Source organism: Heterocephalus glaber, unplaced genomic scaffold (assembly GCF_053883595.1).
Source record: "Heterocephalus glaber isolate CG9 unplaced genomic scaffold, H.glaber_assembly_v1.0 deba00001608, whole genome shotgun sequence".
Taxonomy (NCBI): Eukaryota; Metazoa; Chordata; class Mammalia; order Rodentia; family Bathyergidae; genus Heterocephalus; species Heterocephalus glaber.
In genome coordinates this window covers 30644922-30669038 of record NW_028258379.1, presented here as the reverse complement: position 1 = coordinate 30669038, position 24117 = coordinate 30644922, and the positions used below count along the sequence as shown (strand labels likewise).

Here is a 24117-nt window from a genome sequence, read left to right as displayed (position 1 = left end):
TTTGATTGATGCATTTTGTATTTCCCAATATTTTAAGACTTGTGTGTGGGTGTGTGTACATGCGTATTTGTTTGGCAAGGGTGTTGTTTGGCTCCCTTTACCCCTTTGCTATCAGTGTTGTATTCACTATGTTCTCAGAAGAGTTATTGTTATTAATCAGGCATGCAGTATGAGAGAAACAGGGGTGATGAGTTGGTCAATCTGCCAAGCAAGTTCATGTTTTGCAGGAAACGCCAAATTATTTCCTGATGGGATGTTTTTCAGGAATGGAAGGGTATGCTTCCCTGGCTCCTCAAAGACCCCATCCTGTCCCATGAGTGCTGTCACCTCGCAGGGCAATATGCTTGCTCTGTAAAAGCCACTTTATGGAGTTGCTGCCCAGCTTTTTTAAAAATGTATTTGTATTGTTTATTTCCTCTTGTATTTGTAACTTGCGTCAAGTAGAAAATGGATTACAGACCTCCCACATATCCTCAAAAAGTGTCCCAACAACATCAGTCCCTTCATAAGCTGGAAGGGTGGAGAAAGCTAGTGAAAGGCTGGGAGTGGTAGAGAAAGAAGGAATGTCTAACAAATAGGATTATACAGCATTTTGAGGGCCTCCCTCCCTCAAAGCTTCTAATTCATTTAGAGACCAATGTATACTTTAATCTAACAAACTAAAGATACAAGTATCTTTTAAAAATGTGTCTTTGGATGTCTGGTTCATCTGTCAACCACATCTATTCATGAATTCTTAGGGACTTGGAAAAGATTCAAAGTATAAGGAAGAAAGCCTTGGCATCCTCAGTTGCCTGGAGATTTTGCTGGGAGTATGAGTTTTCCTAAAATTCTGCTGAAAGCAAAAATTACAAATTTTATTTCAAATAGTGATTTTTAGAGCACTTACAATCATGAATATTCAAAAGTAGCCTTCTGAAGAGTTTTTAAATCCTGCCTCTACCATGACAAACATTTAGATTTTTATATGTAAGCTAAAGGACAGAGAATATCAGTTTTACTGAAGGTAAGAAGCTGAATCCTCTAACTTACCATTGACCCAATTGATGCTCCTTGGTGACTTGGAAGGCCTGGACACACTGGTCTGAAACTCCAAGGGCATAATGGAATAGGAGTACCTCTTCTATCATATCCCAGAAAATCATGGTTAGAGGATATGTCAGGGAGCTATTGTTGTATACAAACAATCCCCAAATGCCATGTGTTATGGCTTGTATCTAGATGACCCCCAAAGCCTCACGTGGTCATAGGTGAGGAGTTTCAAAGATGGCTGGATTAGGATGTGTGAATGTGGATTAAGAGTGTGATACTGGGATCAAGGGTATGGATAATGGAAGCCCCACCCTGGGTGTGAGTGGAACCAATCAATAAGCTTCGAGCCTACATGGAATATAAAGGGACAGAAAGAAGGCAGGCTTGCTGCTGCTGCTGCTGCTGCTGCTGCTGCTGCTGCTGCATTCTGCCTGCTATGCTATGAACTGTTTCTCCTGTGTGATGCCCCTGTCCCATGCCACCCTGCTTTGGAGTCAGCCAATTATGAACTGAAACCTCTACAAACTCAGCTGGAATAAACATTTCCTCCTTCAGCTTTGGGTGTTGGATATTTTGTCTCGACAACAAGAAAAGTAACTAAGACACCATGGCATGAAACAACAATCATTCATTATTTCTCAAATATCTTTTGATCAGCTGGACATTACCTGATCTTGGCTGGGTTTATGTGGCATGACTCTGTTCCACTGTCTCTCACCCTCCTTGGACCCAGGCAAATCTAGCATTGATAGAACAAAAGAAGGCAAGCTGAAAAACATGAAGTCTCTTATGGCCCAAGCTCAGATCTTGAACATTGTTACTTCCACCTCATTATATTGACCAAAGAAAGTTACATAGCTGAACCCAAATCAAGGGATGGCGAAATATCCTCCACTCTTTCAGTATAACAAACTGCAGTCATAGTTAAGGGCATGGATATAGTGCAGGACAAAATCAACACTGTATTCTACTACAGAGAAGAAGGTTTATGACTAGGATTATTCCTCCAGGACCACACAGCTCGTTCACACCTCTGACAGGTTAGTGCCTTCTTTGGTATTGATGACAGCTATTATAAATTTGATGCTCAATGTTCCTCTTAGTTCTCCTCATTTGGATTCTATATCTTTCCCTAAGCAATCTTTTGATTATCGTTTAGCTTCCTGTTCCTGGAGGCACAGTGTTTTGGCTGTAAGATGCAAATGTCTAGGCACCACCACAATTCTATTTCTCATTCTGTGTCAATACACAGGCATCTTATTGTCTACCTCTAGTGAGCCTGACAGAGCCTTCTTCACAAGAGATATTTACTTAGTATGTTGAAGTCAGAAAGAAGCAAGTTTCTCAGCTTGGAAAACTGAAAATCAGTTCTCTTACTATGATAAGGTCTATCTTGGTAAGGGAGTGGACAGCCAGTCACCTACCGCTCTTGGGAAAATCTCAATCATGGTGTAATTTTTTTTACCCAAATTTCTGTAGTTCCTGCACATAGCCCCCCCATTTCATCTTTAATAATGGAAGGGAAGGTAGGACAAGCCACATAATCTTCCAGTTGGTAGCTAAGCCCATGGATAGTGTTTCATTCAGGGAAGCAGGATAGTAATAATACAGGATAGCAGAATAGTAATAATATAGGAATGACATCTTACAGAATTGTGGGAGAAACTAGTGATGTAGAGATCTGAAGGTGGGATTCAAGAACCAAAGTCACTAGACAGCCCTCCTGATGCTTTGGTACAGGTGGATTTGTGAGGTCAGAGCTTGCAGTGAATCTAGGGAGCCAAGCACATCTAACTGCTGGGGCAGTACCCAAAGGGAAGCTGTGGACATATCTGTGGATAGCTGTCACCTCTAAGAAGGGCTTCTACCAGACTCCAGAGATCTTTGGCCAAGCTCTGGAGTAAGCCTGGGTCCTCTGGTTGTCAGCAGGGCTGGCCTTTGGGAAAAAGAGCAAGACAGGGCATCAAGGACTTTGAATACTACTGGATTTCCTAAGACTCATTCAGGGAAATCCTTTGCTGTTCATGAGATCCTGGGAGGGGCTAATAAAAATGATATGATGGTGACTCTATGCTTGATTTTAGGTGAAGATGTCAGGGCTCACATCAGATGGCCATCTGAGAGGGAACAAAGACCTGTGTATCTATAAAGACTTTTTTTTAATCCATTTGGGACAAACAAAATTTCTATGACCTTAATACCTTTTTTGATAAATTTTTATATTCCATGTTTTCCATACAATGCCTAGAGCAGGAGACAAAAATTTCTGTATGTTTTAATTTAATCTATATGTCATCCTTTATGACAATGCTAATCGAAGTAAAGCTAGCTTGCAACTAGAAAAAAAATTTCCCACATACTAGTGGTTTAACATAGTAAGGTTTGTTTTCCTCATTTTACAACCCAGTCAAAGTTGGTGGGCAGCGGGAAGAGCTTTATTCCATGAAGTCAGTCCAGAACAAAGACTTCTCCTATCACAATAGGTTTAGCAATGGCCAGCATGGTTCAGGAATGTTCCAAGGATGTCAAGGAATGCGAAGAGGGAGAGAGTGAGTGAAGTCCTCGTTTTATAGATCCACAAGTGAAAATCTATCTCTGCTCAAATTCTGCTGGTCATGGGGCCTTACCTGGATACTAACTGAATGGGGAAAGCAGTTCAGCTTAGCGCTCATAAAGAGAACTTAATGTTTGGTGTGCAACTGTGACACTGTTGAAATGCTATTTTCTCTTCAAAGCAAGTATCTGAAACGGCGCCTGTTATACTATTAGCTCTCAAAATTGTTTGTTGAACAAGTGAATGAATAAATGAATGGCTACATATAGGATTCCACTGTTATGATTTTCTAAGGCACAAAATGGGAAGGCAATAACTTGGGGGGAAGCAGACATCTGTCTGCTACTCCCATTGTACTTATATGCCCATTTATATTTTGAAATTATTCCACAAGCACTCTAGGAATTCATGTTCTATTGAAGACTGTTTTTATTTATTCAACAAATATTTGAGTGCACACGCATACAACACAACACATAGCATAGTACCTGACACAAAGAGGGCTTTGAGAAGCCTTGCAGTTCAAAGTCCAGATTCACATCTTGGTTCTGCACTGGGGCAACAACTAACTGGTGTTTGATCCTTTTCTTTTTAACTGTAAAATGAGGATGATACCAGGCACATCAAAATTGCCAGGTTTAAATGAGATGACTCATGAAAAATTTGTGTAAATAAACAGTACAGAACTTTGCAAACATTGGTGGCAAAGTACTGAAGGTGAATGGACTAGGACTTCCAAGCAGTATTGGTCTAAATATGTTGAAATATTAATGTTCAAAATGGTAACAGTCATTTCTCAAAAGGAGAGTTCTGTGGTCAAATTTGGGAAATGGAGAATTAGGCAAAGTAAAACATGGCTCTTGGGCCTGAAAAATGCTAATGTCCATTGTAAACCTTAAGGAAAGCAAGTAAGTATACTGTGTCCTTTTCCCTGAATTAATGTGATTTTGAGAACTACTCCCACCCTTAGCCTTGAGATGATCTGGACTCACTTAATTAATCCTCTCAAAAACGGAGTCATTCGTCATCAGATAATCTAGGAATTCATTAGACAATTGTCCAATACAGAGTTGAGATGTCTGCCATGGGAGGTGTACAAGAACAGGGCCGGCCAATTTGTTCCAGAGTCAAAGAAGATTCCATCGTAGACAGGAGGTGCAAGGTGTTGTGGACACACTCAATATTCCTGCCCACTGGTGACAAGGTAGTAGCAAACATAAAGCAACAGAAGTAAAGACAAACAGGCTAACTCTCGAGGACTGTTAGACCTTTAGTAAAAACTGAAAGTGACAACACAAGACAACTTCTCCGCTTCCAAGAAAATGCTTCCGGGACCATCTCCTACAAGAAAGGCTTCTTGATCCCCAGTTCAGACAAATTCATCAAGCCAGTCACTTTTCCCCTATACCCTTTCTAGCCTAGGCCCCAGCTCAAAAGTAGCAAGGAGCAGAGGAGTCAGGGGGCGGAGCGGACTTGGAAACGTCGGGGAAACCCGAGGCCTGGGAGTGCAGGGTACCCGAAAGGAGCGAGGCGGTCCCGGAAAGTGAGGGGCGGGGAGAGGCGGGCCTTCAGGGGCGGGGCCTTCAGGGGGCGGGGCGGGGCAACCTGAGGGCCGAGCGGGGAGGGTACCTGAGGGGAGCCGGGTGTTCCTGAGGGGCGGGCCTCGGGGCGCGGCCGCGCTAGGTGCGGGCTGGGGCCTGGCGTCCCCTCCCGCGGAGAAGGCTGAGCGCCCGATTCCAGGCCAGGTAAGCGGCCGCCGAGCCACCTCAGCGCGGCTCCGGAGGCGGCGGGCGCTCGGCGGGGAGAGGAGCTGGCGCGGCTCAGGTGCACTTCTCCCGGAGAGCGCTCGGGCCTCGACCGCGGCCGCCCTCGTCCTCCGTGCCGGGCTCGCGGGTGTGGACGCGTGTGCTGGCCGGTCCTGTGAGAGCGGCGTGCGGAGCCACGGTTTCGGATGGCTTTTTTTGGTCTCATTGGACTTTTTCTTCTCTTACTTGTCGCGGTGGCCGGGTTCCGGGGCCCGTTTCGGGGTCTCCTCACGACGCCGACCTCGCCGAGGCCTGAGGGAGGTTGGGGGGCCGAGCCTCGCCCGCTGAGCGGGAGTGGGCGGTCCAGATTGGCGGGTCGGCTCGGTGGGACTCCGGCCCCGACCGGGGGAACCCTGCTCCGAGAAGGGGGACCCCCGCCGGCGGGGACGCCGTGCGTCCTGCTCGCTGCCCCGGCCCGCGTCGCCGCCTTCGGGGGCAGGTGGACGCTGGGTCTGGGGAGAGCAGCTTAGCCAAGGGGTTCCTGTGCGATGTTTCAGAAACTTTAGCAAAAAGGGGAGGTTAAAATGTCACTCCCTTCGGTATTTGCAAACTGCAGTCTACCCAATTGTCTTTAAAAAAAATAAATCACCTTTACTTTTACTTACTTTGTATTAGTACAGTACATATTTGCAGCACATAATGATTATATTCATCATAGAGACTGAGTTTTAGATTTGACGTCTACCTCTTCCATTTTCTTCTTTTCTCTGCTACGGTTTCTTAAAGTATAGAAAGAGAATGGTTGAATTGCGTATATTACACTCTGTAACATCTGGATTGGTAGACATAAGATGCAAGCTGTTGATTCCTTTAGAATATTTATAATAAGCCGTGGATTGCTTTTGTAGTTAAAATATTCTGATTCTCAGTGCAGGTAGGCAGATAGTAGAGTTATATTTTCTCAGTAATGTAAAAAAGAAAAGCCTGGAAAATATTGATAAATAACAAAATGCTATTTACCGTTTTAATATTTTGATGTGTAAGCTCTTGATTCTTTTTCTAGAAGGAAATGTTAACAGTGCTTGCCTTTGAGAGCTGAGACTTAAGAGGATTTGCTTTTGATCATCTCTTGTATTTTAGTAATTTTTGCTGTGTGTTACCTTCATAACGAGGGAGAAAGCTGTAATAAAATAGCTGTAATAAAATTTTCTTTTTTAATCTCCCAAGAAAAATGTTTTTACAATGTCTTAAATTTTACCTGTTTCACTTGAATTATAATTGTGCGTTTATAAACAAAACTAATAAATTGAGAGATTGATTCAGGTTGAGAGAGAATCAGTTTGAGATTTTTATGGGACATCGGTTAGAGCTATCTAATTCACAGATTTATTCTGATTAGGTTTTTTTCTGAAGTCAGGCTCAGACACAGCAGTGGATTTGTGGTAGTTAATGCTGTGGTAGTTAAGTCATTAAAATAAATGTAGAATAAGAAAAGAGGAAGACCAAAGATGGAAAACTCTAATGTTTAAGTGATGGGTACAGTCCATCAAGGAGACAAGGGGAGTATTCTAAAAAGAGGAGGGAGGCTAGGAGAGAGAGGCCTAGAAGTCAGGAGAGGACAGAAGTCTGTCCGGGGAGTCACATAGTCAGAAGGGTTAGGAAGTTGGGAACTGATCAAATGTCTGTTGGCTTTGGTAATTAGGAGGGGTCGTTGACCTCAGCAAACATAATTTAAGTGGAATGGTAAGGGAAGAAGCCAATGATTTTGAGGTGTTAATAGAGGATAAAGAAATGAAGATAGTGAGTGGAGAATCTGAATTGTGAGAAGCAAAGGTTAGAAGGAGAGATGACAGCATAGTTATTAGAGGGGAATTTATAGTCAGATTGGAAAGAAAATAGACTGTAAAATAGCCATACGTTAAAGTGTATCATTTCACATAATTATTCCTCTCTTATAGTTAAGTATCAGGAGCAGAGAAGCAAGTAGCTGAGCATATTTGAATAGCACTATATTCATAATAAAGTGTTTTATCTCCCCCTATCCAAATTATGAGCACTATTTTAGTAGTATGTTGGTATATTGGGTTCAGGTGTTCTTATCAGTGTTTAAATCACAAATATAACCTGTGTGGAACTGTATTTTACCCTACTTCCAGTTCTCTGATATTCCCAACTTGCTTTTAAGTCATTTGATGCATGTAATTCAATGATTCCTTTAAAACTCTTATGTAGAAATCAGATATTCTGGGCCAGGGATTTAGCTCAATGGTGCTGCCGCCTGCCTTGCAAGTACAAGGTCCTGAGTTCCATCCCCCGTACCAAAAAAAAAAAAGAAATCAGATATTTTGACCAAAGCAGAATTGAGGCTTATATCAGTTTAGGCCTTTGTATCAATTATTATCCATTCAAAGGAAAATGCTCTTACTTTAAAATTCCTGTATGAGTTTTGTTTTAGTCTTCATTAAAGGTTTGTTTTTGTTGTTGTTCTGGAGTTCAGACAAGTAGTTAATTAATACATTGCTTAGACCCCGGTACCAAAAAAATACATTGCTTAGAAATGTAAAAAGAATGGTTAAAATGGAAAAGTCTGACTACCAAGTGTTGATGGGGCTGTGGAGCTACTAGAACTCTCATACTCTGCCTTTGGAAATGTAAATTGGGCAGTCATTTTGAAAACTTTTTGGCAGTGTCTAAAATGAACCATGTACATAAACAATGTCCAAACATATACTCAACTAAAATCTAGAAAATGAAAATTAATCTAATATAATAGAAAGCACATCAGTAATAAGAGCAAGGGAAGCTAAGAAGAGATTGATTAAAAGAGAACATGAAGCAACTTTAGGGGATGATGGATATATTCATTTTATTGTGATGTTGCTTTCACTAATATATAAGTAGGACTCATTTAATTTTACAGACATGTAAATTCTTGGAGGTCATTTATACCACAATAAGGGTGAAAGATTTAAATAAAAATAGAGTGGAAGAAATAACAAAAAGTATACTTACTGCCTTTAAATGCTGTAATTATTCCATGATGATGAGATTAAGAATAATCTTTATTTTCTTCATATTTTATACCACAACTGTGTTTACTTTTCAATTGGGAAATTATTTCATATATGGAAAATAGTACTTTTGACATAGCTATAGATTAAAGAATACAAATATAAGCCCTGTACTCACATAATGCTTAAGAAATAATGTATTATATATATTAATAATAAGTATATCAATATTTTTGAAGTTGCCCTGTGCATCTCCCTGACTATATCTTTCTTTTTCACTTTCCTTGATTTTCTATAATTTTTCCACATACATATACATTCCTAAACAATGCACTGTTTGGTCTATTTTGGAGTGCTTTATAAAAAAAAGTATACCATATGATTTCTATGACTTTTTTTACACATTATATTTGTTATATTATTCCACATTTATGTGGAACTTTTTATTCCTATGTATCATTCTGTCGTGTGGCTTTTACCACTGTTTATCTATCATCCTGTTAATGGATATTTAAGGTGTTTTCAAGCTTCTATGTTCTTTTTAAAAAGTTTTTATTTTTTTCCGTTAAAAACTATCTTGTTATCACCACTCCAATCCATGATTCTTTGTATCTATGTGCAAGAATTTCCTAGGCTTTTTAAATCTAAAAGCAGAGTTGTGAATTTTCAGTTTTGTTAGATAACACTGAATTGTTTTATAAAGTGGTTGTACCATTTATACCTTTACAAGCAGTAAGTATTCACTCTGTCCTTTTCTTGTCGGCATGTAAGACATTTGTACATTTGTAGTTACCGAGGTTTAATTTGCATTTTTTAATTACTGATGATGTAAAACCTTTCATAGTTCCTCTTCTGAGGGATGCCTGTTTATATCTTTTTTCTTATATTTTATTAATTTTGGTCTTTGAACATTAATTTCTGGAAGTTCTTTATATGCTTTAGAAACAAATCTTTTATTAGTTATACACATGGCAAATATCTTCTCAGTAGTCAGCTTGTCTTTTTTACTTTCTTTATAATGTCTTGATGAACACATTTTGTCCTTTAATGTAGCTGACTATGTCAGCTTTTTCCTTTATGACTTGTACTTTTGTTTTTTCTTTTTTAATATTTATTTTTATTAGTACCCGTTTGCAGTACATAATGATTACCTGTATGGTGCATGACTTGTACTTTTGGCATCTTGTTTAACAAATCTTTCCTTTCCCTGAGATCATAAAAATATAGGCTAATGATTTCTGCCAAAAGCTTTAAAATGTTGTTTCCCCTGGGGATATATAGGAAATCCCTATAGCTTTTCAGTTTTGCTGTTAGCCTAAAACTGCTCTAAAAAGTCTATTAAAATAATACTTCATATTTATGTCCTTAATCCATACAGAATTGTTTTTTATGTGTTGTGAAATAGGAATTTAGTTTCTTTTCTATTCTCCATGTGGATAATCAGTTTTTCCCAGGATCATTTATTGAATATTCTTTTTCATTCCTATATTTAAATATATGTATCATATGTCAAGTTTCCATGGATATGTTTCAGAGCTGTTCTGTGTCTAACCCAATTATCCTATCCCACAGACTTATTTGCATTAGTTGTATAATGAACTTGATACCCACTCATGCATCTTTTAAAACTAGATTTCTCAAATTGTCTAATTTTTAAATTTTCATTCTTTCTTTGTTTTATTTTTAAATTTTTGTTGGTACATGTTTGCAGTGCATAATGTTTACATTCATTGTGGGGAATTGGTACATGTACATAACACATCTCAATTCTTTTTTTTCCCTTCCTATCCACTCTCCCACCTTTTTAAAGTTTTTTCCTAGCATCAGATTCATTTATTTCTTTTATGAGTCATTGTAAAGTGAATTATCATTCATACAGATTAACAGCCAGACTAACAGACCAAAAAACATACAAAACACATAAGATTATACCTTGATTATAGTAAATAAAGGTATACTTTTAGATACATTGGTCCTTACTCGGTTATAATAACTTTTCTCTCTTTTTTTCATATTACCTGTCTCTTATTTTGTACTTTATTTATATATTGTGTTTCTCATATAAAAGAAACCATGCAATATTTAAGCTTGTGTGTCTGATTTACTTCACTTAACATTATGGTCTCAAGGGGCATCCATTTTCCTACAAATGAGTCAAGTTTATCCTTCCTTATGCCAGAGTAGTACTCCATTGTGTATAAATACAACATTTTCTTTATCAATTCATATGTTGGTGGACATATAAGTTGCTTCCAACATTTAGCTATTATGAATTGTGCTGCTATAAACATGGATATGCATACATCACTGTGGTATGATGCCTTTAACTCTATGGGGAATTAGCTGAGTCAAATAGAATCTCTGTTTTTAGTTTTTTAAGGAATCTCCATATTGATTTCCATTGTGGTTGGTCGTCAGGTAGTTCTTTTAAAAATGGCTTGCCAATTAAAAGTATTTCAGGTCCTTTTTGCCTCAAACAAAGAATTTGGACAAGCTAAAAAACAATGCCAAAAGTTTATTTGAAAAAATAAGGGGTAACGGAGTAAGAGAAGAACTTGTTCTGTAGAACAAGCGGCCCAAACAAAAAAAGAAATTATAAAATGCAAAAATAAAAGTGCGCTCTGCATCTAGAGTGGGCTACTGTGAGGAGTCATGATAGCAGGCTCCTCCTGGCACCTGGTTTCCTTTATTCTGTCCACATCTTGTGAGAGCCCACAAGAAGTTCTACATACGGGGTCTTGAGAATCATCTGGCCCACCCTGGGGTCTTCCATTTGACAGGTTTTCCCCATTTCTCCAGCCAGCTTTGCCACACTCTACCTCCTATATCAGTTGTACCAGTTTAGAACCATCATCATCAAGAAACAACCAATAACAAGGGCGGGGTGTGGGGGGGGGTGAGCCACCCTTCTGGTGGGAGTATAAACTGATAATTTTTCATTCTTAAAAGTAAACTTTTGCTGAGCTTGGTGATGCACACCTGTAATCTGAGCATGAGAAGGCTGAGGCAGGGGGATTTTGGCAAATTTGAGGTCAGCCTGGGCTAAATAGTGAGTTCGAGTTCAACTTGGACTACATAGCAAGACACGGTCTCAAAAAAAAAAAAATGAATGAATGAATGAATGTAAACTTTTACTTGGATTATAATATAATCACCTGAGGTTACAAATAATGCTAAAGCTACACTGATATAAACTTTATCAACCTATCTTTAGTTTTTACAAATCTAGTCCTAGGGCATGAGAGATAATTTTAACTTGAAAAGTAAATATCAAATTTTCATTTTTGGAATAAAGTAAATAGAAGTATTTGGAGCTACCTTTTTACTGAAAACAGCTAAGAATGCTGTATTTAAAGAAAAAATTTCAATTATGAATATTTTAAAAACAACTCCATGCCAAAATTTAAGAAAAAACTGAGACTATGACACAGTAAAGGAGCTCTTAAATCCTGTTTGCTCTGAGAGTATTTGCTAAACTGAGGGAACTTAGTGGAATTGAATAGGAGTTGTGCTTGTTTGCAGTGCTCTGGGGATAGTTGGAAGTCAGCCAGGGCTTATTCAAGGGACGCTAACAAGAGACTTTCTGCCCCTAATTCTGGAATCTCAAAGGCCTATTTAGTCATGAAAAGGATGAAAACTCACTCTACTTTTAAACAATTTCAAGGAAAGTAACATGGGGAGAGGCTGTCCCTGGGAGATAGTGACCACTAAGTAGATTATAGGAGAAAGTTCACATCACCTTGGTGGTCTAAACATAATTTCAAAATGTGATTTTTTGAAAAGTTTTTTAAGACTTAAAGTTTATCTTTTAAAAAGATGGTTACTTTGTCTGAGGTACAGATACATCATGTACAGGTACAAGCACCCGATGATAAATGTAAACATATTGTATACCTAAAATGTACCAATAAAAGAATTTAAGAAAAAAAAAAGAATAAAAATTATGAGTTAGAGAAAGAAATACCACGTGCTAATTAGACTAAAATATCCACTGCTTCATTCAATAGTATGGATAAATGTCAGATATGGTACCTAATTTTGAGTGAAAGTTATCAAATACAAAAATTCATATATTGTGATTGAATCATTTTATATCAAGTTAAAAATAAAAGAAATGTGAACTCAAAAAAAAAAAGAAATGTGAACTCAAAAAAGAAAAGATGGTTACTTTTGTAATGTCACAGTTGCAGGACTATATGAAGAAGCAATGTATCTCCTTTAAATCATGCCTTTTGTAAAGATATAATTCAACATGAAATTCACCACTTTAAATTATAGAAGTCAGTGGTTTTTCATATACTGGTGGCACTGTACAATCATCATGACTAATTCAAGAACAATCTTGCCCTCTCCCAAAGAAACCTTGTATCTGTTTGCAAAAATTGCATTTTTCTCCTTCCCTTTTCAGCACTAATATTTCATTTGGATTTCCCTTTTCTGAGGATTTCTTTAAATTAAATCATATAACATGGTCTTTTGTGTCTAGCTTCTTTCATTTAGCATAATGTTTTCAAAGTTTATCCGTGTTGTAGCAAGAATTAGCACTTCATTCCTTTTTGCCATTGAATAATATCCCATTGTATGGACATAGTATATACACTACATTTTGTTTTTTACCATGCGTCAGTTGATGGGCAGTTGTTTCCTTTTTTTTTTTTCACTTTTTAAAAAATAGCTTATAGGAACTTGTCTCAGAGCTAAGTTTTTTCACTCTCATAAGGAAGGATGCTATGAACATTCCTGTTCAAGTTTTTGCGTGAAAATGTGTTTTCCATTCTCATATGTGTATATAAACCAAGAATAGAATTCCTGGGTTATATGGTAACTTTGGGTGAAGTTTTTGAGGAATTGCCAAAGTGTTTGCAAAGCAGTTACACCATTTTACATTTCTACCAGGGCTTTATTTACTCTACATCGTAACGAACATTAATTTTTGTATGTCTTTTTGATTAGTGTATGAAGCGGTATTTCATTGTAGCTTTGATTTGCATTTCCCTAATAGTGATTGATGTTGAAGTCCTTCTCGTATATTTATTGGCTATTTGTCTGTCTTTGGAGAAATGTCTGTTCAAATGCTTTGCCCATTTTAATTGAGTTATTTGTCAAAGTACAAATTTAAAATGATCTGGTAAAAAAAATATTATCTGAAGGAGTATACTTTCATTTTTGGCTTAAAAAAGTCTTACCATGGTCAGTGAATAATTTAAGATAACCAAGTGCACAAAGGAATAAGACGTGAGGAATAATCTATAGAAACAATAAATAGTTAGAAATAACCTACAAAAGCTTAAACTAGCCATCATAGGTTATTAAAATAGCAATGCTATACCACATTTAAGTAAAGTTTGTGTTACCTTAAGACACTAAATGTGTGGTAGTTTGTTACAGCAGCAATAGGAAACTAATACAGTAGTCAATTTATTATAAGGACAAAAATGGAAATTATAAGCAGTCCAGAGGAAGGCATGACAGGAAAGAAACAGGACAAGTAGAACAAATAGAAAGCTCAAGACAAAGTGGTAGTTTTAAACTCAACTACATCAATTACCTTTTATAAATATTTAAGGCATTAGAATTGAAAACCCTAAATAAAGAAAAAAATTGTTAATCTGGATTAAAACATTTCAACTTAATGTTATTTATATGAGACCTCTGAAATATGTAAAGTTTGGTAAAATGAAAACAGTTAACAAAAAAAGATATCCTATATAAATACTGTATAAAGAAAGCTGTGTAGTTATATGACTGTCAAATAAAATGAATTTTAGTTTAACAGCATTTTTTAGAGATAAATCACCATACTTATAAGAAGTTAAGTCACCAGTAAGTTATAACAGCTTTAAATTTATATGAGTAGTCTAAATACAGGAATACATAAATACAAAGTACATATGTAATACTAAGATAACCAATTGAGAAAGGTGACTTTGGATTCATTTCTCACATTGGACACCAGGGTAACTATATAGAAAATAATAGCATACTAAACACTAGAAGAAAACACAAGTAAATTATTTATGACTAATATATATGGGAAAAATTTTACTATGACAGTCCAGAAACAAAAAGGAAAAGCATAAATGAGTATGACTACATATGTATATGTATATGTTCATATGTTTACATATTCATAATACTCCAAAATTTTGTGCCAACATGATGCCCCAAATGGAAAATCCCATACCATAAAAATTTTCCATGAACAAAATTTCCTCTAGATATGTAAGGTGCATATGTAACACAAGTTAATTTCATGTTTACACTTGGTTTCTATCCCTAAGATAGCTCATTACATATATGCAAATATTCCAAAATTTGAAAAAATAAAAAAATTCTGAATACTTATGGTACCAAGCATTTTAGATAATGGATAGCCTGTCTGCATATATATGTACTATATGTATATTGTATGTTTGTATACCTATAAGAATACACACTTTTGCATAGCAGAAAATACAATAAAGTAAAAAGACAAAGCACAAAGTAAAATAATATTTGCCACCTATATGATGAACATGAGTTAATCTTCAAAGTGTATAAAGAGCTTCTAAAACTGGAAAAGAAAAAGACCAACAGGTTATAAAAAAATGAGCAGGAGATAATAAGTAAAGAATTCATAGGAATAAATATAGAATAAACATAGACTATTTTCATAACCTTATATAAAAAGGTCCCCAACCTCACTTGTAATAAGAGAGATAAAAATTAAAACAACAGAGGATAATCATTACTTTCCTATCACATTGTCAAAAGTCCAGCATTTAGACATTTTCTTGGTGACAGAACAAAGTGTTCTCATGGGAAGGGGTTCAACAGATGGAGAAAGTAGGGAGGGAAAGAAGGGAAAGGAGAAATTCAGAAAATTAAGATGTGTTATATACATGTACCAACTCCCCATGATGAACGTAATCATTATGTACTGCAAACATGTACTAATAAAAGTACACTTTAAAAAAAAAGTAAGGGCTCTCATATATTGCTATTTGGAATGCAAAGTGATATCACCTCAGAGAGAAGTTTAGCAATACAAACATTCACATACCTATCTTTTGACCCAGTAGCTCTATATCTTACAGATATGTACTGGGAAATATCTGAAAAATATTTGAGAGAATATTCTGATAGAAAAAGATGAAACAATTCAAATTTTCATCTTGATTTCAACAAAACAAAATAACTATTAAAAAATTGAAGCCATAGGGAAAATGTGAACATTCAGTAGTTTCTGATGTTCAATTTTTTTTTGATGTTCAATTTTTTATATGATAATGCTATTGTGGCTATGCTTTTGGGGAAAAAAAAGTACCTTTCAGAGATACTTGGTATGTTATAATCCATTACAAATACTGTTTGTTTTAATGCTTGAAGTGATCCATCTTTAACCAGTGAGAGTCTCTTGAAGTTAACTCCTGAGTCCTTCCTCTGCATCTTTTAAAGATTATTACTTAAGTGTTTATGGTTGAAATTACAAATTGGAATTTATTTTTTTAAAAACCAAAAGACAGTGAGAAGATCAAGATGAAATAAGATTTGCCTTAATTTGATAATTGTTTAATCTGGGTAATGTGGGTTCTGTTGCTCTGTATTCTTTTGCATATGTTTAAAATTCTCCACAAAAAAAATATATGGAGCTTAAATAGGCATAAATGAAGAGAGTGCATTTGGAACAAAAACATTAGACCAAGATCAAAAATTGGACATGAAGTTCTTATAACGCTTTTATAGTGATTGTAAATATAAAACACACTCCCTTTATTTGCATGGTATCTTATTTATGTGTGTGTGTGTGTGCTTCAGATAGAGTTCAAGATATACTTTTTTGTTAATGTAATTCTAAGGATCAAAAGAACTCATAAAGCATACATAAAAGAACTCATAAAGCATATTTATTGGCCCCAAGTATAGAGACTTTGGATTACTAAAATAATTGATCTGGAAGAAGTAAAAATTTTCTCACAATTTATGAGTGCTATATATTCTTTCAAATTTTGCTTGGGCATAGATTTTGGTATTTCAAGTATGAGAAAATTGAGAATGGAATGGGATTTTCCTTTCTTTGCATTTAACATTGAAATCATTCATTTACTGATTTTTGAGCAAACCATTTATATAACATAAAGATCCTAAGTTATACAACATTATATAAGAGAAGAAAAATTTATCTTTCTCTTAAATATTTTTGCTTCAGAACCCTCATTAAGTCTTAGATAATATGAGTAAAAGTGATATCTAATGGTATTAAGTATGATAACTAACTTGCTTTCTATTCTACCAACAGGTTAATAATAAAAATTGGAAGTTTGTGTCTTTTGTTGAATATTGGAAATTGAATGTAATGGCAGCAGAATTTATAAAGAGTTGCTGTAGGGGATGTTTCTATGGTGAAAAAGAAAAGCGCAAGCGTGAGTTTCGTTTTAATTTCAATCAACATTTACTTAGTGCTTTCTTGTGGCATTTCGTAATATAGAGATAAATTAAGGATGTTTTCTAATTTTGTGGAGGAGGCAGAAACAGAAGGCACACTGAGTAAGTATTCCAGAACTCCAATTACTCTGAAGTACAGTGGAAAGAGGAATGAATTCAACTCAGGAGACATCCTAGACATCCTGGACATCCAAGAAGATGGCATTTGCCATGGAATCACAGATAGAATTTAGCAAGCTGAGTGGGAACAAGTAGTAAGAAAATGTACAATTGCTCATGACAGTAGGTGGAATGCTATAGGAAGAAGCAGGGAGAGAAGTGTGTTTTGGGGGACAACATACCCTAACAAAAGTTTTGATATAAATAAAAATAATATCCAATTTATGAGCAGTACATTAAAATATGCCTTTTATGAATAAATGACCAATAGGGAAGAGACCCATAACTTTTTTTAAACCCTTGAGGGACCCTTGAAGATTTTCCTTTCTATTGTGTGGTTTCATATCTCTTCAGAGTTGTGACTGAAGCTTTATTTTTCTCTGGCTCATTCTTGTATTTCTTAGTCTAGGAGAGAGCTTTCTAGTATATTTGAATATGAAGATATTTTAATCCATTTTTCTGGTACCAATAACACAATATCACTAGGTATTACAGATTGGGAAGGTTTTAACAAAAAGAGATTTATTTTGGCTCATGCTTCTGGAAGTCCAAGGTCAAGGGGCCGTATCTAATGATGGCCTTTTTGTTGGCATATTCCCCAGCCATTACAGAGGACATCACAAGACAAGAGGAAGTCAATGTGTGTATCCTGGTCTCTCTCCCTCTTATAAAGCCACCAGCATTCAATTAGGGGGGTTCCAACCTGATGACCTTATCTAATCCTAATCACCTCCCAAAGGCACCACTTCTAAACACTCAGTTTATTAAGTTTCCACCCCCTTAAGGCCTCACAATGGGGATTAAGAATTAACGTATGAACTCTTGGGAGGCAGACTCAAACCAAATCCAATCCTTAGTAAAAGGCTCTTTTTTACATTAAAACATTCCATAAATTCTAGAGAATGGGTAAAATGGGTTATAGAAGCTAAGACAGGGAGAGTTGCTATTACATGTCTAAAGTAAGCATGTTCTTTATTTTGTTTTTTGGTAGAGATTTTTGTAGTCTTGGAGACTTTTGGCATCTTCTCAGAATGGGTTTATGTATTTAAGACTCATGTTAATGAGTAGTACTAACGAATTTTTTTGTTGATAGTATTTTTAAATGACTAGATTTTTACTTGAAAGCATTGTGAAATTAGCTACAAAATAAACTTGTTTCCATCAATGAACTCTGCTTTTACCATTATGATATGATAATGTACCTTGGCAATAATGTATTAATTGCTCAAACATTGGCTGGCCAACATTAATGTAGGTCCTGGAAGTGCTTGTTAGGACCCAGAAGTAGTTTAGGTATCAAGAATTTCTTCTAAAATGATTAAATAAGTACCAAAGTATCCTGGGTTCAGATTATATGTAGTTAATATGCATATTTGTGACTTTCTTCCACTTTTTTTCTTCTATATGCAGTATCTATGGAAAAAGACCTTAAAGCCTCAGTATCAGATACACAAAATACTACTGTCTTTATACCTCCACTGACTTCTGTTTCTGTAAAGTCTCAAGTTGGCTGCAGTGAGGATTATCTGCTTTCTAAATTACCATCTGATGGGAAAGAAGTACCATTTATGGTGCCCAAGTTTAGGTTATCTTATATTCAGCCCAGGACACAAGGAACTCCTTCACATCTGGAAGAACTTGAAGGTAAACAATAAAATGGCAGGATTTAGAAACCAACATGAAACATTTAAATGATGCTTTTGCTATTATTTTGTTCTTTTATATTTTTAATACAAAATTTATGTAAAAGCTTTAAATTTTGCTTTTTGCATGTTTTGCTCTTTCTATAGAAGAACTTAGTGTATAGTATTTTTGTTTTTTGGTTTTTGGAGTTGTTTTTTTTTTTGGTACTGGGCATCGAACTCCAGACCTTGTGCTTGTGATGCAGGCACAGTGCCACTGAGCTAAATCCTCTGCCCTAGTGTGTAGTATTTTTGAAAGATCACATTATGAAATCTGATCACAGTGTAACATATTTGTGGAGTTCAACGATCTGTTTACAGTTTTCTTTTACAGATATAAATCTTATACACAGTAAGCTGCCCAAGTGGATATTTGTTGAATTTCAAGAATGTATTTATTGAATATTGACAAATATATACAACAATATATTCCAAACTCTTAATAAAACCTAGAATATTTGTCCCAACTGCTTTTTGTGCTCTATTCTGTCCATCTTAAGTATCTTTCAGACTGTTCTTTTTTTGTTTTGCTTTTCTCTAATCTTTTCTTTTCTTCAGATTGGATAGTACTGATCTACTTTCACATCTGTCATTTCTATTGTAGTGTTATGCCTACCCAGTGAATGTTTTATTTTAGACATTGCATTTTCAATTCTAAAATTTATATTTGGTTCTTTTTATAGTTTTTACATCTTCTGTAATTTCCTAACTTTATATGATTGTAAGTAAGCCTTTATGTCTTTGAGCTTTAAAGTCTTTGCTAATTTCAACATTTGGGTCATCTAGATTTGGATTCTATGGATTAACTTTTTCTTGAGATAGGCTACATTTTTCGGTTGCTTTGCATATGTGAGGTAATTTTGGATTGTATTCTGAACATTGAATGTTACATGTTATGGAGTCTGTAGATTTGGGTATATTAATCTGAGAAGTTTGTTCTCTTTTTCTCTTTCTCACTCCCCCCATACCTCCTTCTTGTCTTCTCTTCCACCAGACATGTAACTTAGTCAATTTAGACTTTAAATTCTGACTTGAATATAAGCTCTTGGCTGGTGGTTCAGTGGTCAGCCAGATGTATTAGCAGACTTCATAGAAGTTGGGACTGTCTCCAGGATTCCCACCTTTCTTTCCAGCAGCATTGGTTACCTGGAGTCCTACCCTCTGGTTTTCTGTAAATTTCCTATTGGAGGTCATTTTCCCTCCTTACCCATGGAATTGGAGATTGAACCCAGGGCCTTTGTACTAAGCTATATCCCCAGGCCTGCCCTCTTTTCTTTCCTTTCCTTTCCTTTTCATTTATTCATTCATTTTTTCCCTTCCTCCCTCTCTGCCTCCTTCCTTTCTTCCTTCCCTCCTTCCTTTCCTTCATTATGAGACATGTTCTCACCAGGTTGCCCAGGCTGGGCTTCAATTTGCAATCCTTCTGACTCAGACTCCCAGAACGCTGGGATTACAGGTGTGTGCCACCATGCCTGACTATAGGTATTTTATACATCCTGCGTGGTGCCGTCTTTGGCTTACACTCAGGCTAAAAGTCATCAAAAACACATAACTTACTTTGTGCCAGTACTTTTTTTTGAAGCATCAACTATCCAGAATTTCCACTACTTTTCTTTATTCTTCAGGCTTTTGTTTTATTTTGTTTGCTCTAGAGTTTATTATTTGTGAGTTGGGTCTGATAGGAGTGATTTTTTTTTTTTTAGAAAGAAGGAAAGGTGAATTCTATTCTTGCCTATTTTATTTTGTGCATATCAAGTGTCTCTCAAGTGGTTTCTCTTAAAAGGGTACCCTGATCAATTGATTTTTTTTTCCTTTCATACTTATTAGCAACTGTGTTAGTTACTTTTCTCTCATTGCTGCGACAAAGTACCTGACACCCAAAGTTAAAGGAGAAAGGGTTTATTTAGCTCACAGTTTATAGAGGTTTCAGTCCATAATTGCCTGGCTCCAAGGCAGGGTGGCACATGGCAGAGGGACGTCACAAAGGAGAAACAGTTCATGGGGCCCACACAGTAGCAAAAGCAACAAGGAAACCTTAACAGCATCTTTCTGCCCCTTTAATTTTATCCAGACTACCAGGATTAAGGCAGTGCCAAACCAATCAATGTATTGGTTTAGTAATCACACACTCTTAATCCCAGCATCACACATTTTAGATTCAGCCACCTTCTGAAAAAGCCACCTATGACCGCCTGAGGCTTTGGAGAGACATCTAGACCCAAACCATAACAGCAACATTAGGATTAAACTGTACAAACAGTCTTGTAATCTCTTTTAGTCACATCATATAATAGGAACATATTCATGGCTTCTTAATGACTCCATAATATTTCATCATATGGATGTTGTACCATTATTTAAAAATTTTTCTATTATAAGGCATATGGAGTATTTTATGTATTATTTGCATAATCAGATAATTGAGTTGAGAGATAGATTAACAAATGAAAATATACTTTTAAAATCATGATATAGTGTATTTACCATTGTTATTCTCTATTTTTTATGAAAAATTATTTCTTCATAGAATGGTTTTTATATTTTCTTTATTGATATCTACTTGTATTACATTAAAATAAAAATTTAAAATTAAAAAAATTTTTTTAAGAAAAATGGGATATATCTATCGAGGAATATGTGATAGCTTTAATTTGCAGTCGCTAGAAAACAAATTGCATTTTGAGTTGAATGAGTGAAAAATTGCTTACAGGCTTGAGAGTAGAACAAAACTATTTAATTTATATTTATTGGAAAGAAAATTATTTAATTAAGTTCAAGAAAGTACTCTTAAAACCTAATCATAGAAATCACTTATATATATGCTTGTGTGCAGGTATGAGTAATGGGCTGAGAAAAAGAAGAAAATTTTGAAAGACCACTATCAGTAGTGACTAAGATTGTGTTTCAAATACAGTATTTGAAATTTGTTTTGGTGCATTGTTTCACTTACTGATAGGTCTGATTGCAGCAGTAACTTATTGCTTTGATAACAGATCTTACCATTTATATTTCCTCTTCTTGTTTTGTATCCTGTATCTACCTATCTATTCATTAGCAATGTGCATTTTGAGTTTTACAAATTTTAAATATGGCTTTTGAGAATTACAAGAAATCGTGTAAATTTTATATTCAGTATTGCAGAACTATAGTTTAGTAATTGAGGGTTAAACTTGAACCTTTAAAATGACATCAGTATGTGCTGTTTGAGGGAAAGATTAGAATTCTCTAGTGACTTACTTGATAAAGGAAAAATGCAATGAGAATACTTTATTTTTTAAATATAGCTTATAAAAATAGTGAATCATCTTTGTTGCTATTACTGTTTTTTTTTTATTGATACATTTGCATGCAGGAAGATTATATTCCTCATAGGAAATTGGGTAGGTACTATTCTTGAGAGATTTCTTACTAGTGATTAATGCTACTCTTGTTACTATAAACAAAGACTTTTATAAGTGTTTGTGTGCTAAATGATTTCTGTTAGTGTTTAAGATGTATAAATGTGTTACTCAGCTTTTCATCACTGTGACTAAATACCTGAGAAAAACAATGGAGGAAGGATTTATTTTGGCTCATGGTTTCAGAGGTTTCAGTCACTAGTCAACGGGCTCTATTGCTTTTAGGCCTGTGATGAGGTAGAAACATGGGTGGAAGGGTGTGGTACAGGAAATCTGCTTACCTTATAGAGCTAGGAAGAGAGCATGAGAGAGCCAGAGAGAAAGGGGCTAGGGACTAGATATAGTCCCCAAGGTCAAGCTCCCGTATCTTCAGCTGGACTCTACCTGTGATTTCCATCACTTCCTGAAAATGCCACCAAGTTATGATTACATCAGTGGATTAATCACTTGATGAAGGATAGAGCCCTCATGATCCAGTTACTACTTCCCAAAATCCCACCTTTGAACCCATGAGCCTTTTGGGGGACATCTCAAATCCAAACCATACAGTAGGTAATGGCTTTCTAATATCATAACTCCTCAGGACCCCTCTGCCTATGTGCTGTACATGGATTGAACCAGGGTGAGGATAAAATCTCACCTCATACTCCATGTTTTATTTTTTTTTTCCTAAATCAATGCAAAATAATTTGTTCTATTTTTTAGCTTAATTCAGAAAATACCCATTTTAGGTGGAACACACAGCTCCACAGAGTTACATTCTTTCAAAAAGAATTAAAAGATGGCAATAATTTTTAAACCTTTGAAAAAACTTATTCTATGTGTATATGATATTCCCAATGTAATTATTGATCTTGAAAGGAATTATATTAATTGTTTTACCCTTTTTAAATTATGAGGAAACAGAAACATATAGCTCCGTGATTTATTACAACACAAAAGACCTATATATTCATCACCCAGCTTGATAATTAGAATATTACCAGCAACCCAAAAGCCTCCATCTTCCCTACCTTTAGTTTTCCTTGGGTTTCACTGTGACATTTTCATGCATTGCATATACTGTGTGTTGATTATGTCCATTCTCTCTTCTACCCCCTCCACAAACTCCCTTGCCCCTTCCCAATCCCTAATTTTTGTCACTGTTCTATTTTCAAGTTTTTTGTTTTTGTTTTTTTTTGCACATATGAGAGAAAATATAAAATACTTATCTTTCTGTTTATGGTTTATTTTCCTTCCTAGGTCTATCTGATTTTCTGGAAATGACAGGATTTCATTTTTCTTTATGGCTGAATAATATTCCATACCATATTTTATCTATCCATCTGTTGTCAGACATTTAGGCTGATTTCCAATTTTGGCTATTGTCAGTAGTGCCATAATAAACATGAGTATACAAGTATCTACTATATATTGTCTTCATTTCCTTTGGATGTCTACCTAGGAATAGTATACCTAGATCATAGGATATTTTTAGTTTTTTTCAGTTGTAATGGTCCTTTTTTTTGTTACTTCTCACCACCTAAGCACATAGTCCTAAATATTGTAGTTTAAATTTTTTTTGACCTTTATTTGAAAGAACTTGTATGTTCAGCATATGTTCTTTTGTTTTTGGGTTTTTTTCATTCAGCATTATATTTATGAGATTCATTTAAGTTGTTTTGTTTTCATATCTGTACATAAGTGTATATTACAATTTATTCTAAGTGGCTGGTTTACATAGTGTTTCTGTATGGCATACTGAAAAGTATTCTTATGTAGCAAGTATATACTGTTTATTTTACTGTTGATGGACATCTATGTGTCATTCAATCTTTGGCTATTATTGGTAATGATACTTGGGAATTTTCATGTGCATGACTCTTAGTGCACACATATAGCAATTTTAGTTGTGTATATGTCTGGAATGGCATTGTTGGGTTATATGGTATAAATATATTCAACTTTGGTAGAAATTGACAGAATTTTCTACAGTGATTGCATCAATTTACATCCCAACAAAAGAGTACAGTACAATAGTTTACATTGTTCTACTTTCTTGTGAACACTTGCTATTGTCAGTCTTTTTAGTTTTAACCTTGCAGCTATGTTATAATATCTCCTTGGAGTTCT

The 24117-nt window shown here is 35.6% G+C and overlaps 1 protein-coding gene across 4 annotated transcripts in view; it reads left to right on the top strand.

The window, feature by feature from the left end:
• The first annotated feature begins 5202 nt into the window (after positions 1–5202).
• The window catches only part of Tc2n (tandem C2 domains, nuclear), a 66724-nt gene continuing 47809 nt past the window's right edge, over positions 5203–24117 (top strand). For 3 of the 4 annotated variants that reach the window (XM_087195488.1, XM_087195489.1, XM_004837060.4), the window contains exons 1-3: positions 5203–5331; positions 16621–16744; positions 18336–18569. In XM_087195488.1, the coding sequence (XP_087051614.1) occupies positions 16678–16744; positions 18336–18569 (301 nt within the window). In that variant the 5' untranslated portion in view covers positions 5203–5331; positions 16621–16677. Of the gene's footprint in view, positions 5411–16620; positions 16745–18335; positions 18570–24117 lie in introns of all 4 variants that reach the window. The other variant, XM_087195487.1, reaches the window with a different exon arrangement.